General features: G+C 37.3%; 1 protein-coding gene across 5 annotated transcripts in view; it reads right to left on the bottom strand.

The window, feature by feature from the left end:
* The window catches only part of LOC140744053 (uncharacterized), a 32,031-nt gene that overhangs the window by 5,250 nt on the left and 9,298 nt on the right, over window positions 1–17,483 (bottom strand). For all 5 annotated transcript variants that reach the window (XM_073075507.1, XM_073075502.1, XM_073075505.1 and 2 more), the window contains exons 6-11: window positions 15,546–15,628; window positions 11,937–12,046; window positions 7,507–7,661; window positions 6,056–6,203; window positions 695–876; window positions 26–130 (exon numbers count right to left, since the gene is read on the bottom strand). In XM_073075507.1, coding sequence (XP_072931608.1) covers window positions 26–130; window positions 695–876; window positions 6,056–6,203; window positions 7,507–7,661; window positions 11,937–12,046; window positions 15,546–15,628 — 783 coding nt within the window. The remainder of the gene's footprint in view (window positions 1–25; window positions 131–694; window positions 877–6,055; window positions 6,204–7,506; window positions 7,662–11,936; window positions 12,047–15,545; window positions 15,629–17,483) is intronic.

Here is a 17,483-nt window from a genome sequence, read left to right as displayed (position 1 = left end):
CGTTCCTTTCACGATGGGCGGATACCTTGGTGGTGACGCGGATGTTGGAGAGTTGCTTGCCGTCCGCCTCCCACTCGCTGATGTACAGCAGCCACTCGGACGACGACGTGTTCTCGAACAGGTTGCACATCTGTCCCGGGAATAAATTTGACTTTGAGTTTACTCCTTAAACATGAAATTAAGTACAAAATGAGCTTAGATGGCTTATAATTGACTATAATTATATAATTAGGTGTCCGAAATGTAAACAAAGCTGTTGACCTGTCAAGAAAATACTTTTCAAATGGTAGTTTTTTATTTATGACAATATTAAAGCAATTCAACGATAATAAAATGACAATTTAAATTAATGAAGATCAATTCACATTTTCTAATATTTATATTACCTCAATTTCGTTCCATACAGTAATAATAATAAAAACAAGGTTAATGGTAGAAAATTAAAATGGGATAATGGTAATACAATGGGGATGCAAAAAAATTATTGTGCCGCCACTTTTAAGTTTTAAACCTGAGTTATTCATTTTCGTGGTCGCGATCGAATACGAATATTTTTTCGTTTTCATAGCGCGCCTGTTAAATCGCGTGTAGGTGTTAAGGTTTACAATACCTGTAATCGTACTGTGACAATGACATCTGTTTGTTAACATTCAGGAGACTCAATTATGAGCGAAAGTATAGGGGGATGGCTCACGAAGAGGCCGGTGGCGAGCTGCTCGTCGAGCGGGCGGGTGTCGAGCGCGTGCGCGTAGGAGAGCAGCGCGTGGTGGCGGCGGTCCTGGTGCAGCAGCAGCGCCACGTCGTCGCGCCGCGCCGCCGCCGCCACGCAGCGCAGCGCCGCCACCGCGCGCGCGCCGCCGCCCGCCAGCAGCCGCCCTGCGAGCGATATATCGTAGTCGAGAAACTGTAGTAGCCCAGCTCCATACGAAACGGCCTCCGCCGGTTTGAATGTGTGCGTGAGTGGCGGGCGCCGTGTACGCACGCATTTTTTACGCACACGATCAAACAGACCGGGGTGGCCTCGGTACGGGCACAGTATAAGGATATATACAGTATTTTATCTTCATACAAACGCACGAAACGCAAGCCACGCCTACTCGCCTCGAGGTTGGTATTCACTTGGCATACGAACAGTCGTGAATGTGCCACGGTGACGAGCGGGTGATGTGACGGTTTTTTAAGACGTATATTTTTTTGTTTCAAGAATAATATGGCGAAGAAAAGTTATAGACTATATTGTGCTGTTTTTGGTTGCTTCAATTCATCAATAACACATCCAGATATAACATTTTTTAAACTGCCTGAAAACTCCGAAAAGTAAAACAATTACTATGATTTTTATGTTTATACTAGATACTTAATCTAGTAGGGACTACTACTAACTACTACTACTACTAAATTAGATTAGTTTTTAATTAATATAATTTGATATTTAAAAATATACGTAAGATTGTTGTAATTTTGGTTCAGTAGACATGTGTTAGAGTTTGTTATTTGAGGTTATCCCTCTTCTGAATTAATAGAATAAAACTATTTCTTCGAACAATTTACAACTTTTATTATTCCCGCGCTAAATAAAACTCGAAACTGTAGATAAACGAAGGGCTTGCTTGCACAACGCACGCGTCGTATTTATTCGTCGTCGCGCGGCGCAACAAAGGCTGAGGGCGTGGCTTAGCGGCCTTTCGGCACCCGTTTGTTCGCGCGATATGCCGCCGAGGGACTATTCTGTAGGGGCCCTATTCTGTAGTGCGTTACAATGATAATTTAATAGTGCATATATTGGCCATGTTTTGCCCTTTTTAGTGCATATTTGCATGCATGTTTCGACATTTTGATAGTGCATATAATCCGATGTCTAGTAATGATATAATGATATTCTGAAACGCTTTCCAATTGACCAGTTGACCGACTTTTTGTCAGATTTAGAATTTACTATTCTATCAAAAGGCGCAACAAATTATTAAAAACCAAATACAGCCAGTGACTATATAAATGGGCACTTTTTATTATATAAATGAAACGTCATGAAAATAATGCAAAATAATTAATTAAAATAATGCTATAATTAAATAATCTGAATATGTTTCAAACAGTTAGAACAGTTAGTGAGGTGACGTCACGACATTTGAAGCAGCACCGTAGCCGTTTTGGAATTTGCAATCTACCAATAAAACTTGAAAATTTCTTTTTAAAAATAAAAAATACCTATAGTCTGATTCATAATTAGGTGTCCAAAATGTAAATAAAGAAATGTCATTGTCAAAATACGATAACAGGTTTTGTAAACCTTAACAAATTTACAACAATTTTTTTTTAAAAAACTCAACAAAAAATCAAAATCTTTAACAACTACATGCAATTTAACAACCGCACTATAAAAATGAGAAAACATTCGAGTTCGATCGCGATCATGAAAATGCATAATATCGGTTACGAAACTTAAAAATGTTTTGTATCCCGATTGTGTTACCATTATCATATTTTAATTTTCTACCATAAACCTAGTTTTTTAATATTACTACCATATGGAACGAAAATGAGGTAATATAAATATTAGAAAATGAGAATTGATCTTAATTTATTTAGATCAATATTTTATTATCGTTGTATTATTTTAATATCGTCAAAAATAAGAAACTACCATTTGAAACGTATTTTCTTGTTTACATTTTGGACACCTAATTATGAATCGGAGTATAGATTAAAATTATTATTAAATATTGTATTAAAAATAAAACTAAATATTGCATAATTTATGTTAATTTATAAGCTATCATGTCGAACATATTTCATATTTTATTGTTGTAACTGTCAAGTACCCAATTATAAGAATAGTTTTTATTACATAATATATACATATTAAAAAACATAACATGCATTTTCATTCAACACTTTCTATATAATTTACTATAACATTCATTTGTTTAAATAAAAAATACAACATTTACAATCAAAAAATTAAAAAGAAAGTCAAGTATGTAATTAAAAAACTGTAGGCAGGCAGCCCTAACGCGTAACCTTGCCCAGCGCAACCGTAGGTATCTAATTCAAGGTCAGGGCCGAGTTAAAATACTGTATATCCTTATACTGTGGTACGGGCTGCGCTACAGGCATGATCGCGCGCATTCTGTATTCTGAATTTAACATGTGAATTCACAGATATGCAATTGTTCCGATTATGGGTGTGTTTACTATGTTGTAGGTAGTTATGTATTTACTAACAAAATGTATACAATGTATCACACGACAGTAAATTAATGTACTCGTCATACAAGGTGTTTAAATAGGTATATTGCAATACTACTAATATAATGCTTACTCAGTAATTGAAAACAAAAGCTATTTAAGCCTAAATTGTGAAGTATTCAACGCGGTCACTTACGTTTGGTAAAAGCGGCAACAATGCGCGCGCGTGTTGTTGAAATGTAGTTGGTATTAACACATGTATTAATTTCATCACTTACTAATATTTTTGGATTGAGTTATTGATGTTTAATATTTGATTTTCATTTTGCTAGAGATAGAAATTCACTTATGATACCACCCAATGATACTGTCACCAACATTGAAAGAATGGAGCAGGTGTTTTATAAGGAATTTCAAAATGTCTCATATATGCTAAAACGTATTTTATTTACAACCCTTTTAAGAATTGGTACAACATTTTATTATACTACATTATTTAAGACCTACTGCTGTCATAACACGCAAATAATATTTAACTAAAAAGTGACAACCCTATGCATCACTGCAAGAGCAGTTAATTATCTCGTCGAGCGGCCTTAGCTAACCTACTACTCTTTCTTTACTCTATGGTTATATTGTCAATTATCAATAATAATCTTGTATTACGGATTTCAGCGTGCAGCCTCTATGTTCATCGTAATTTTTGTAGTTTCGGATCGAAAAGGTCATCCCTGCGTCACTAAGCTTGTGCCAAATAAATCGATAAATAATGAAATGAAATACGACGAGTACATTCAACAATTTTCAAAAAACACTTGAAATAAAATCGAATGTAATATTATTTATAAATTTTATAAATTGCACTCATTTACCAATTACTTCATAAGTTGTTTGTCTACAACTATTCGACTTTTTAATTACGTGTTCATTCAACATTCAATCGTTTAAACAAAGTTAGTTCAAACCTTTAATGGCATTACGATGCCATATATCCAAACGAACCTATTATTTTGTAATGACGACTTTAAATGAGAATTGCATTCCGACTGCAAAATTGCAATTCCAATTAGACGGTGTTCCAATTGTATTTCATCTATTGTCGTAATAGAACAGTTTTATGGTTTATATCGAAACTGCTATATGTATTTTATCTCATAGCAATGATTTTAAAATTTTCTGTCAACCCAACTAATATTATAAATAAGAATTTGTATGTTTGCTATACTTTCACGCCATTGAAGAAAAATACATATGGTACCTTAATCCCGAAAAAATTATCGTTCCTTAGGAATAAATAAAAAAACTCTGACCGCGAGCGCAGCCGCGAGTAAAAGGTTCGGTTAAAAATCTTGATTAAAAAATTAATTAAGAAACTATAAAAATTGATATTTCTTTGTGATCCTTGTTTTGAGGCGTTTTTGCAAACATAGAAATATAATCGAATATTTGAAATTGACTATAAATATAGGTTGTTGTGATTCAATACGATACAACCTGTCGTGACAAACCATTTTATAATATTTTTTTGTTTTGTAATATGTAGTTTCATTTCTTGCACTAAACATTGATACGTTCATCTTTTTTAATGAACACACCAAATATGTATAACGTTGTACGTGTGAATTGATAGAGATACACACGTTTCTCTTGAAAATTTTCTTTTTGTCTATATTTTCTTTAACACACATACATTTATGTACACACATTAATAGCATATCAAATAAGTATCTATACAGGTTTAAACGGTTCAAAAACTTCTAATTTGGTAGATACGAATTTTAAACACATGATCGCAATTGAGTACCGTAAAAATATACATATGATTTCTATTTATCATTCATTACAAAAAGAAAAAAAGATAAGGGTGATCTGTCCATAAAATTGACCATATTTAAATACATCAAAGGCCCCAACCCACTGACGGGACATCCTGTATATGATGACCAGCCACGTCCAGGTCATAGGTCCATTCTTTTAGGTATACTATATTTGTAAAACATTAAAATCTTAACATTTCTTCGCGGCTTAAACGCGAATAGATAAACATCCGTTTCACAGTTGCCAATCTTACGAAATGGCAAATATTTACAAAGTTTCAAAGTTGATGATAAATTTTATTTATATTTAACTTGAGTTTCTGTTCATATGATGTGTTTTTAAAGTGTGTAATGATTTATTAAATAATAACTCTTAATTCCAAATCAAACTCAAAAGATATAAGAAATGTGCACGTGTGGAACGTTGCTAACGGGACATTTATAATTAAATATAATTGTTTAAATGCACGCTATTTTAATGAACCAACCGAAATGATATTTCGATTTGTTACGGTGAGAATTTCGCTACTTTGGTGGGCAAGCAGGTGCGGATTCAAATCGCTATGGGTTTCCTGGTAGGTATCTCTGAAGGCGGTAGAACCCTTTGTGGTTCGGCTCCGGCGGCACCACCGCCACACCTATTTCTACCTAATAACAGCAGTGTTAGGCGCTGCTGTGTTCCGTTTTGAAGGGTGTGGTAAGGGAGACAGACATTTCCGAGGCGTTCTAGCTTAGTCCTCAGGGGTAGCGGCGCATCTGTGGCCGACCTCAGGTAGGAATACCTTATCCTATCTGGGGTTGATTATAGATGTCCATGGACGGCAGTAGCCACTTACCATCAGGTGGACTGCATGCTCGTCTGCTATTCCTGTATTATATAAAAAATGTAATTATATTACTGAACCAGTGGAAACGATATTTCAAATTGTTACGTTGAGAATTTCGCTACTTTGGTGGGCAAGCAGGAACGGATTCAAATCGCTATGGTTTTCTTGGTGTATCGTTAGAGCGGTTTACAGGCTCGGGCATTATGATGTTGTGTCGCTTACCGATGAAGGAGAGGAAGTCGTCGCCGAGCACCCAGCTGCCCTCGCCCTGCACCAGGTACTGCTGCAGCTCGTCCAGGCTCTGCTGCTCCTCGCCCGATAGCGTCTCGCCCTCCAGAGCCTTTGACAGCTTCTCAAACTCCTGGACGCCCTGGAAACACACATCGACATCCTTGTGAAATTTATACTTTGTGAAATGGCAAAAAGATGTGTGGACAAGTATATTGCTACGAACCATAAAAATGAAATGCGTTAAGGTAAAATACAGTTACATCTTCTAACTATAAAAATACCTACGTTTAAATGATTATGTGGTCATTTCCTTTTCTATATTCGTTTTGTAAATATAATTTAGTTATGATTAGATAGATACAATGAATACCTACTCTTCCAGGCCATTATCATGTAATGTATAGTAACAGATGCTTCAAAATTCAAGGCAAAATGAATCACTTATTCCTCATACTCAAAATTAGATTGTCAGAGTAATATTATTAATATAGTATAAACAGACACATTACTCAGATTCAAAAAAAGATTCCATAAAAGTAACAAGAAGCACGTGTCTAACAGCTCTCCAAGGCCAGAAGACTACTCACTTCCAAAGGCAAAAGTCCAGAATCATCATTATACTAACGTCATACTAAATCATCGTTAATGGCTTGGCGCGACTACGCTTGCTCGCCCACAGCGCTTGAAGGAATCTAATCAATTCTACTAAAGTATTTTAATTAATGACAAGTGAATAGGATTCTCTACAAAATCCATGTTTCTATTTGTTTCCTATGTCACTTATATAATGGTGTGTAAAATTAAGCGTAATAAAATAATGTGTTTAGCGTTGTTTATATCTCGTATTGAATAAATAATCCGGCTGGCGGCGGTTACCGCCTACAGCGAGTGACATAGCGACGCAAAGTGCGCTTACTCATACAACAACACAACTGCGAATAGGTATTACGAGTACATGTAAAACGGTTTATGTGCTACACTTCTAGCTTATAGACATTTGACTAGAATGTTCCATGTAATGTAAATATTGGTAATATTCCTAGATTTCTTATGTAAGAAATCTAGGAATATTACCATCTATGTAGTCTATGTAGATATCAATATTTGTTATTGATGTTTGACGATGAACACATTGCACTATTTATAAAAAAATGGTTTTCAAGCTATACAAGTATACTTTTATTTACACGAAGCGCTCGTAGTCGTGCGACTTTCGTATATCACAAATATATGTAAAGAAAAATTGATACACGACTAGAATTTGTATGTGCAATCGTTGTTAAGGTACATAATAAGGTAATAAATATCATCATCATCATCGCAGGCCTCCTTCGAGTACGGGGAGGAAGCTGGGTCTCCATGTGGGGCACAAATATTGATTTCGCAAGAATACGAGCATAATATGATAGCTACCTACTACATATTACAATGAGGGTACTCACGTCGATGTCTCGGAAGATGATGGGCGGGTCGCGCGCGCGGCGGCGCTGCTCCTCGGCGGCGCGCTCGTCCGCGTCCAGCGCCGCGTCGCGCGCGCTCGGGCCCGGCGCCGCCGCCGCCGCCGCCGGCAGCTCCGCCTCCACCGCCTCCGCCATCTCTGCGCACACCACACGCCACCTCACCCACCGAACTTCTAGCTTACGAAGGATCCTATCGCGAGCAGAAGATCCCCAGTAATGCTAGTTTGTGGTTTCCGTCTCCCGTTTGTGTGAATCGAACGTTCACTCCGAGCACGGTACCTTTCCTGGCGACAGCCCCCTTGAAGCTCCCCGACTATCTCTACCCTATTACGATTAAGTTACGTTCATTGAGTATTTTGGCGCATTCGATCCACGAACGATATGTTAATGGAACAAATAAACAATAAAATTTAAACGAGCGACGCAGCATCTGCGAAGCCGTAACACGTGTTACGAGCACGCCGCCGCCGACCTCCGGCCCACAATCAAATGTATCCTGCTATTCGCGAATGATTCGTTCAATTTAACTGTTTGTTTTATATGATTCTATATATTTAAGTATCAAAGGAAAATGTAATAAAACTATGCAAAACCCTTGCTATATGAATGTTACCTTTTATATTCGCGTCAATTTTACTGTATAGCATCCGAATCAAATATATGTGTTAGTATCCCTATTTGACATTTACTTTACATAGCCATCGTAATGATGTATTAAGGCTTTATATTGCATGCATAAAGTAACATCTAAAAATAATTGTAAAAGTGTTTAGACAAAAATTTGTTATACAACAAAGCACCATTGAATTTTAAGTTTTCGAATCAAAAACAAGAAATTAGAATAAATCTGAAAATTGTTATATTGTTTTTGTTTCGTAAGTAAATATTTATAAAAGTTCTCATGAAAATTCTATTAAATAGATAAATAAATACAATCTATTTATTCACCGGATATAACACCCACAGAAAAAGTAATCAAATAGTTATGTTCTTTCTTTCAGACCCTATGACATTTATATCATCAATTCTGGATAAGATGTTTCTAATTCTCATATCCATATAAAATCACGCTCTAAAAAGGCGGCCTTTCCTGCATAACTTTTCATCTTGGTGGCCATTTTTGGAAAAAATCAATATTATTATTCCCAAATGTGCAAAATGATGCATTATATAGTGTAGTCCATGTATTGCAACAGGTATAACTAATAAATTAATATTAGAAAGAAAAATCTGTAGTAGGTATATTGACAAAGCTTGCTCCTTCTACTGCTGTTATTGTACTTATGTGCTTTGTTATTATTTACGATTGGCTGGTGTTAATTATACGGTATATTAAAATCAACCTTCCACTATATTAATAATGTAAGCAGGATTTTTCATTAATAGACTTTTAATTCCATAACACTCAGCATAGTTATAACAAGTGCACTCTTGCATCGGGACGACCACGTCGTCTCTAGATGGGGTCGCGACGAATCTATCGCGGGATATTTTAAGCTCAGTATCGCTACTTGTTTTTTAATCAACGCTGCATAACGTTTTACAGGCGGAACGTGGCACCGCCGGCGTGGAACATTCAACTGTTGCGTATAACACATATTCATTCCATGTTTCTAAACACAATCAGATTTATTAAGGAAATATTATTTTGTTCGATCGAAACTTTACTACTGGATCAAATGAAAAATAAAATACTCATACGGGGGTCGAAAAACATAAAGAGGGAACGAATACCTTTCAGAAGTTAAAAGAGTTTCAGTTCAAACTGACGACACACGGATAACTTTACGATACCGGACTTCAGATAAACACTGGGGGCTTCGAGCGTTCGCGTGCAATCACGGTTTATAAATCACAATGGAGCGAATTCCGGAGCGGCTTCCAGCGCCGCGTGGGTTCCTCGCGTTATAAATAGTCGGGCGTGCGGTGCCGCGCCGCGCGGTGGCTGGAGCGGAGTGCGGCCCGCGGGGCTCGCGCGCGCCTGGCAGCGCTCCAACCGCAAGATGCCTCATCGCTTTATATTTATAATCGCACGCCGGACGATCGTAAACTATGCTTCTCGCTGGCGTGACACCGGTGCCGTGTCCTGGGCCTTCGCCCCGTGCGCGATCCTCGCGGGCGCCCCGGGCCCGCGCGCCCGGTTGCGGAGCGTTCGAACCCCCGCAATAAATAGAGGCGGTGCCTAACATTTTCTCTATTGTTACACTTCTCTAGAAACTACAGGCATTTTTGAGATGTGTTTTTTGGGGTCAGGAATATATTAACTCTATTTGTCACTGAAGTCTATCACATTCATCTAGATGCAGAGCGTAAATCTTAATTCATTATTTGTCAAATGTCTGCTTCAATAGGGTCCGAATTACTTCGTATTAGTCAGGTATCCACGTCACACGTGTCGTCAAAGTATACGCGATCATTAATCTATTGCTGTTTTTTAATCATTTCTAAGTAGAGTTCAAAGGGACGACAGACATTATTGCTATGAAGTACCCAACTACACAGAATACCAAGCTGTTGGTGTTGGTGGATATGTCAATTATTACTAACAAAGTATTTACAGTCGAATCGAAAATATATCGGATTTTCTACTGCATGAATAAATTAAACTAATGAGAAGAAACCTACAAAGTACTTAATTTTATAAAATATTGGTACTTTAACGTTTTTAAATCATGTTCCTAAGCTTTAATTATATACCCGTCCTCGAGGATACACGAAAGCCATGTGGGAAAGCTATATACTTAGCATTTTAATTGCCAATAAATCAATAAAGGACATATAGGTACATACAGATGAATGTACTGTACAATGAACGGGTCGCTGTCCGCGCCGGGTGTGAGCGTACATTTGTCAACACATGTTGAAGTATTCCGTTCTGTCGCCAAAATATACCTAAAGTCTTGTACACAGCAACACTTATTTTTTGTAAAAAGTAAAATATACATGTTCAACGTGTATACCCGTTTTGGGCTGTAGCGCATCGAAATGGTCTTATAATATATCAGTGCCGGAATGAGCTCGCCGGACGCCCGGGCGGAAATATTGAATGATACCCGAGGTGGTAGGTTTCATTTTGCTGATATACATTTCTTCGTCTACGAACTTTCTTTCCGGACACGCAGGTGCACACCCTTGCAGCCCCATGCCGGCGTCCAAGTATGTATGCTTTAACGTATCTATATAAATAAATTAAATTGATGACTTTGTCTGAGTTTTTAAAATATATTTTTATAAACATCTCGAGTCACTAACATTATTTAGGTGATATAGCTAGAAGATCACAATTGCAGTGTTTGCATGACATTTATTTCTAAGTAGATATACGGTTAACAAGCGTGTAGGCGGAACGGCGCAAAATTTACCGAGAAAGTTGCAAATTTGCAGTTTTAAGACCACATATTTTTATTCATCTTAAAGCGAAGTTGAATGAAAAATATGACCGCGGCTTTAGTGGACGGTGACATGAATAAGTGCTCTTTAAATAGTTTATCCGCGGAAGTATGGCCTGTGAGACAAGTTCTTTGCGCTGTGCCAATTTAATTCAATTGCTATTGTTAACTTCCAACATAACACGTATTGTTTTATACAAATAAAAAAAACCGATTGGTGCACTGAGGTTGTTCTATTTTCTGTTTTTGCTTCCTTTCTGCTGTAGATACTTGTCTCGCTATAGTACTTCCGGCTGATACGATATGACAAGAGATGTTTACCAATGAAATGTCTTCTGGATGTAAAAGAATCAGTGTTTATGTTCATATTAGATCCCTGAAGTTATGATGGCTTAATATAGTTAAATGTGAAGTTTACTTCCTTAAGAGTTGTAATTTAGTGTTCTTCACATTTAGTTCTTTTATTATTTTTTATAAGAGTTTTGTCGACGGCGGAAGTTGAAAATTATGTTAATTACATGTAACATGAATCATGACTGACAATTACACATTTTAATTATAGCGTAATGGAAATTTTTAATTGGAGTAACATTAATAAATTGATTTAAACCCCATATGTTTTTTCTCGTTATTACAAAGAAAAAAAAATATTACAAATAATTACAGGATTAGGTGACCATAGTGGAAATTACAAGTATGTAATGTTGCACGAATAATGAGAGCAAGCGTTTGACCTGCGTGGTAGTTTAGGGATGGTTTACTGTCAGAAATTTGGGCCCCTCGTGTTGAGGATCTAAGGTTTAAATCCAAAAGCCATGTAGGTTACAAGTCAGTGATGTGGGTTAGCTAAGATGGGACGTCTTACCCCCCGGGCGCACATATATTGCGGCATGGTCAACATAAGGGCGGTGGGCGTCACATTCGGGTCTCGAGGATACCCGGGCAGATTCTCAGACGGCCAAATATTTCCTTGATTCACAATGATACAATGTGTGACCCACTGTGAAGCGGGTGGTTCGGTACCGTCGTCGGGGCCGGCGTGCCGGCGGCGGCGGCGCTCGCGGCGGCGCTCCTTGCGCGCCAGCTTCTCCGCCAGCGAGCTGCGCCGCGCCTCCAGCTCCGCCGACGCCACCCTGCACAGGACATTATCGACTAACGACATACATATTCATGTTTTTCACGACACTATACTCGACTTTAAAAAGAGGCTCATCTCTCTTCTCTGTCCCGAGTGAGCCATATATTTTGTTTTGGGTTTTTTATATGTATGTAGTTAATATGTGTTCAATACTTTTTTCTTTTACAATAACATGTCTTAAATTTGGCGATTGTTGTACACTCCCGTAATTGGCATGCATACTGGCCTATATCTCGTAAATGTTCCTTATATGAATGTTTGTATGTTATGCTGTTGTTGTGTCTAAAATAAATAAATAAATAAAATAAATAAAGACATTACGTGACGACCAAACGACACTTCTATGGGTTTGTGACTTGCAGTAACGGCCCGTTTCTAATCTTATATTATATGGAGTGTGTTTACGTAAAACATTATATTGTAACGTTGACATAGGCCACTTTATTGATAATAATCATTGATCTTTTAATCAGTCTTCAATGTCGATGAAGCAATGTTTTTTGTCTACCTCTAGGATCCCACCGTGACGTGGGTGCCGTGAACACAAACGAGGAAGAATAGGGATAGCCACCAGACCCAGGAGAGATATCTAAAAACGTAAATTCATCATTCAGATATCTACCTAACCAGGGATCCGAACCGGAAACCTTTTGCGCCAAACCACATGGTTACCGCACGCGGGACGTCAAATGTGTTTCTCAAAGTTTTTAAAAAACTTTACTTACATGACTTACTTTATTTACATATAGTGACAAGTAGATAGTTTATCCGCTGCATGGTAGATGGTGTTGTGCAAGCTCGGCTGAATCACGCTATTGACATACTTTCAAGGAAACCAGCCGGTTTTACACAATCGGCGAACTTTTCCAACGTGCCCTTTAAGAAAAGGCCCATATTTCTTTAATAATATTTTATCTAGATACATAATTATACTTGGTTATTATACACTTAACTAGACACTTAATAATACTTATTATGGTAAACTCTAAGTCCGCAATGTGACTCGCAAAACTCCTTACTTGCTATTTAGTTAATAGGTAGTAAGTGAACCGCCCTTCTTAACAAGGTATTAAATTTTCTAATATGTTGTAACAAAACTTGTTTATTAGCAATATAAACTGGAACATATACATTACCATAATAGTGATGTATTAGTAGATAATATTTAACTGGTATTCTAGTACTACGTATGCTGTAACCAAATTTTAATGATAAAATAAAATACGATTAACGGTTTAAATGTTTTATTAATGCAATGCAATGCAATGTTATTGCAGTTGTATTTTAAAATTAATGAAAAAAATAATTTTAAAAGGGTAATGTTGCTCAACAATGTGCATATAAAATAGTGAATAAAATTAAGCTACATTGTAATTGAATGAAATTTCCTTGGTGAAATGAAACTACCGGTACAGAGGTATATGGCGCGCGGCGCCCAGGACCACGAAGGAGCGGCTCTACACAAATCCCTCTCTCTACCCAAATCGAGTACACGTTAGTTACTCTTACATTATAATAAACTCGATATAAAAACGAGGTGGCATAATAATAGTTCACTAGAATTTTGTAGTAAAAACGACAGCACCGGACAATTGTATGACCGTGTACGTATGTATAGTCCGCGCCAAACTTGTAGTCCGCCGCTAAGCTTAGCTTAGCTCGGCGCTGCTGAAGTTATCGCGCGCAGGGGTAGTCAGAGAGCCAATGCGGTCGAAAACAACTACAAGCATATATCCCGGAGCAACAGGAAGGGCACGCTAACTGCGCTATGTAACCGCGGGCGCGAGCGGGCGGCGGTGCCCGGGGGGTCCCGCCGGTACCTGCAATTTGCTGCTGCGACGCGACTCACTAATTTCGAGTTGTATTTTTATTCGTATTCAGAGCGGCCTAGCAGCTCGGCGCGGACAACACTTAGCTGGTGGCGGGATGTCAGAAGGGTCGCGGCGGGCGCGGCGCGCGGTCGGGGCGCGCGGGCCGCAACCGACGCGCGGCGCGCAGCAGCGCGGCCGCCAGCAGCGCGCCGCGCCGCAGCGCCCGCCACCGCGCCGCCCTGCGGAACCGCACCGCACGTTACCGTCGGCACCGGAAGGATCCCAGCGGTGAGCTGACAGGGTTTTATACCGGCGGCGCTTCTCTCGCGATAGCACGTAACTCACTTTTTATGTTCGACGTTAATACTCTCCCGACTTTAGGCATACTTTTTCGATAAGGCATGCTATTACGTAGGTTTAAAATGTATGAAAAAAGTGAAGCAAGCAATCAAGGAAAACGTCAACGACCTTCGAGCAAAATTATTATATTCTTTTGCCAAAAGTATATATATGAATGTCTATATTTTATAGTAACAAACAATAAATAATTATCTACCTCACATTGTAACTAAGCAATAAATCCAAAGCATTGTAAAAGCAATATAAATTTATAGATTAAAATAATGATCATCTTACCTACTAATATTTAGCAAAAAAGCTCCATAGAACCACTGTTATAAGACATAACAATAACGACAACACCATTAAAATCTTATTTCATTTACCAAATTCTACATAGAACAGAAGAAAAATACTGTTTAATTTATTACTTTTGAATACAAACTTACACATTTCATACATACTTATGAATAATATAAAATAATTTAATATAAGTTTAGAAATGGCCACTTATTTTAATTACAAGTAAAAATATGAATTCCAAGTCACAGAATATTATTTTATTTTATCGTTTACACCTACTTTTACACATGCAAGTCTTAATAGTTAATAACCAAAACCCTAAAACGTTTATGTAGACTATGAAGGAAACATATACCATTTGCGTCGTAGATCTCAGACGTGGCGTCACGGTTTTTTTTGCGTTAGAATGTACATTCATAATGACACAGATTACCTCAGCCTTAAATATATTGGTGACCCTTGTTTATTTACAGGAAACCTTTATTTATTCACAATCACGCGACTATCTATCTATTATTGACTTCCATTAATGCTAATTTAAGAGTATGACCATTATGTTGACCTCAATTAAGTCTGTTTCAAGATGAATTGTCGTTATTATACATAATACTTGTTTGCACCCAGGACCAAATTTGGAGGTCTGGACGCTCTGGGGCAACGAAGGAATGTATCTGTAATTATTTTAGGAATAAAAAGAACAATGTTTCTCTATCAAGCCTTTAAAAAAAATGTCAACAAATAAAATTATTTTAACGAATCTTTGTTGAAATACTCCATATTTTAATGATGAAATACTGCTTGAAAAAGGAAACAGCCACATAATTTCGGTATCCTTGGAAATTTTGATATTCTTTTCTTTACTGTGGTGACCTCGGGGCTTTAGAACCAGTTGCCTTCCAAATGCGGTCCTAATGCAGCTCGCATCAGTAATAATAAACGTATTCTACAGTTATAGTTATGCTCTAGAATTTCCTAAGTCGTCGAATGAGCGAGACATTCGGATTTATAATAAATAAATAATAATAATAAAGGTGCACGTACCGGGCCTCCTCGATCTGCGAGTTGAGCGTGAGGAAGTCGGGGCTGGCGCGCCGGCTGTGCCGCACGCCGTCCGCGTACACCGCCTGCGCACACACACACGTCAGCCCGACACTACTCACATCCACCGGCACTTGACGCTCATTGTGTATACCAATACACTAACGATGTAAATTAATCAGAACATGTACGTTTTAATAATAAAATGAACAATCGATTGATTGCAATTTTATCAGTGATGAATGTTTGGACAATTTAGGAACCGACAATTTTTTTTATTATTAGATTTATGTAGATGTGTGAGATTTTTTAAAATTATTTTACACTAGTTACAAAGACGTATCTAGAGATTTTGCTATAATTAAGTCTGCTATGGACATTAATTTACTAAAAGCAACCGTAATTTCAATAGATAACTCACTAAACGAATCATTCTAAGATGGGTGCGATTTCCCCGGCTTGCATTCGCAATCTTCGCTAGAGGGCGGCTTCGGCACGACGTCGGCCTCGTTCATATCATGTCTAGCATACGATGTCTGTTGTATATACAGGGTGAATTTGTCAAACGGGCCTTCAGGGCCAAATCCGAAACTATAAGGATTAGCGAAAAATGCTGAAAGGAGTTACGAGGCCGATTTTGATTAAAACTAAAACTGCATTATTGGTTTTTTAAAATATCTTTTTCCCTAGCCGGGAATCGAACGAGTTCATATTGAAAAAAAATACACCTCTATATTATTCCACTATCTCATAATGTTGCTTATATGGATCAAATTCTGGGAAGTAATGATAAATGGCCTTACGTTTCAAATCATTCGATAGCGGACGTTTTGTTCTCCAAGATTTGTTTTTTATGTTCAACTTAGTTAAAGTTATTTTTAGGACCATTATAATAGATTTGCGCTATGCGCGGAGTTTCGTTTAATACAGATGTAAAGTTGACAATTTGCGAGAATGACTTTTTCAAGTCAAATCAGAGTGATTACTTAACAAAGAGATAAAGAAAATCATATTTAACGTTGAAACGAAGTTGTAAACAACAAAAAATAAGAATTAATTAATCAGAACTTGGTTGCCAACGTATTACTTTCTCATACTAAGCCGTGTATTATGGCCATAACATCGAAGAATTAGTTGATTTACCAAAAAATTCTTCAATGTTATGACTTATGTATTGTCCTAAATAATTATACATAAGTAGTATGTTATGTATAATTCTTAAGGATTAGTATGCCAAGGTATGAAAAAATATGTATTTTCTTCAAAATTTTCCTTTTTCCTTTAATTTGTCACATAACATTACTTTCCAGAATTTGATCCTTATAAGCGACACTATCAGATAGTGGAATAATATAGGTGTATTTTTTTTCAAAATGGACTCGTTCCATTCCCGGTTAAGGAAAAAGATATTTTAAAAAACTAATGATGCAGTTTTAGTTTTTATCAAAATCGGGCTCGTAACTCCTTTCAGCATTTTTCGCTAATTCTCATAGTTTCAGATTTATCCCTGAAGGCCTATTTGAAAAATTCACCCTGTATAATTTATTTTACAAATAATATAAAAATGTTCTGATTAACTTACAAAATTACTGTATATTTTAATTGTTAAAGTATCGAATCAAGTATATCGAATATGTCTCATATTAGTTCTTTACTTTTTTTATAATATAGGAGTAGCAGACGAGCATGCAGTTCATCTGAACGTGTGTAATTAACCCTAGGTAGAATTAAATATAAATATAATAACATTAGGTCGGCTACAGATGCGCCGCTACCCCTGAGAACTAAGCTGGAATGTTTCGGAAAAGTATGTCTTCCTTAACACCCTTCAAATCAGAATACAACAGCGCTTAACAATGCTGTTATTATGCAGAATAAGTGTGGCTGTGATGCCGTCGGAGTCGAATCTCAAAGAGTTTTACCATCTTCAAAAACAAACAT

The sequence above is a fragment of the Epargyreus clarus genome, unplaced genomic scaffold (genome assembly GCF_041222505.1).
Source record: "Epargyreus clarus isolate Ecla_fem2 unplaced genomic scaffold, WU_Ecla_fem_2.2 ptg000008l, whole genome shotgun sequence".
NCBI lineage: Eukaryota > Metazoa > Arthropoda > Insecta > Lepidoptera > Hesperiidae > Epargyreus > Epargyreus clarus.
Note: the sequence above shows the minus strand (reverse complement) of the source record. Positions and strands in the feature narration are given on the sequence as shown.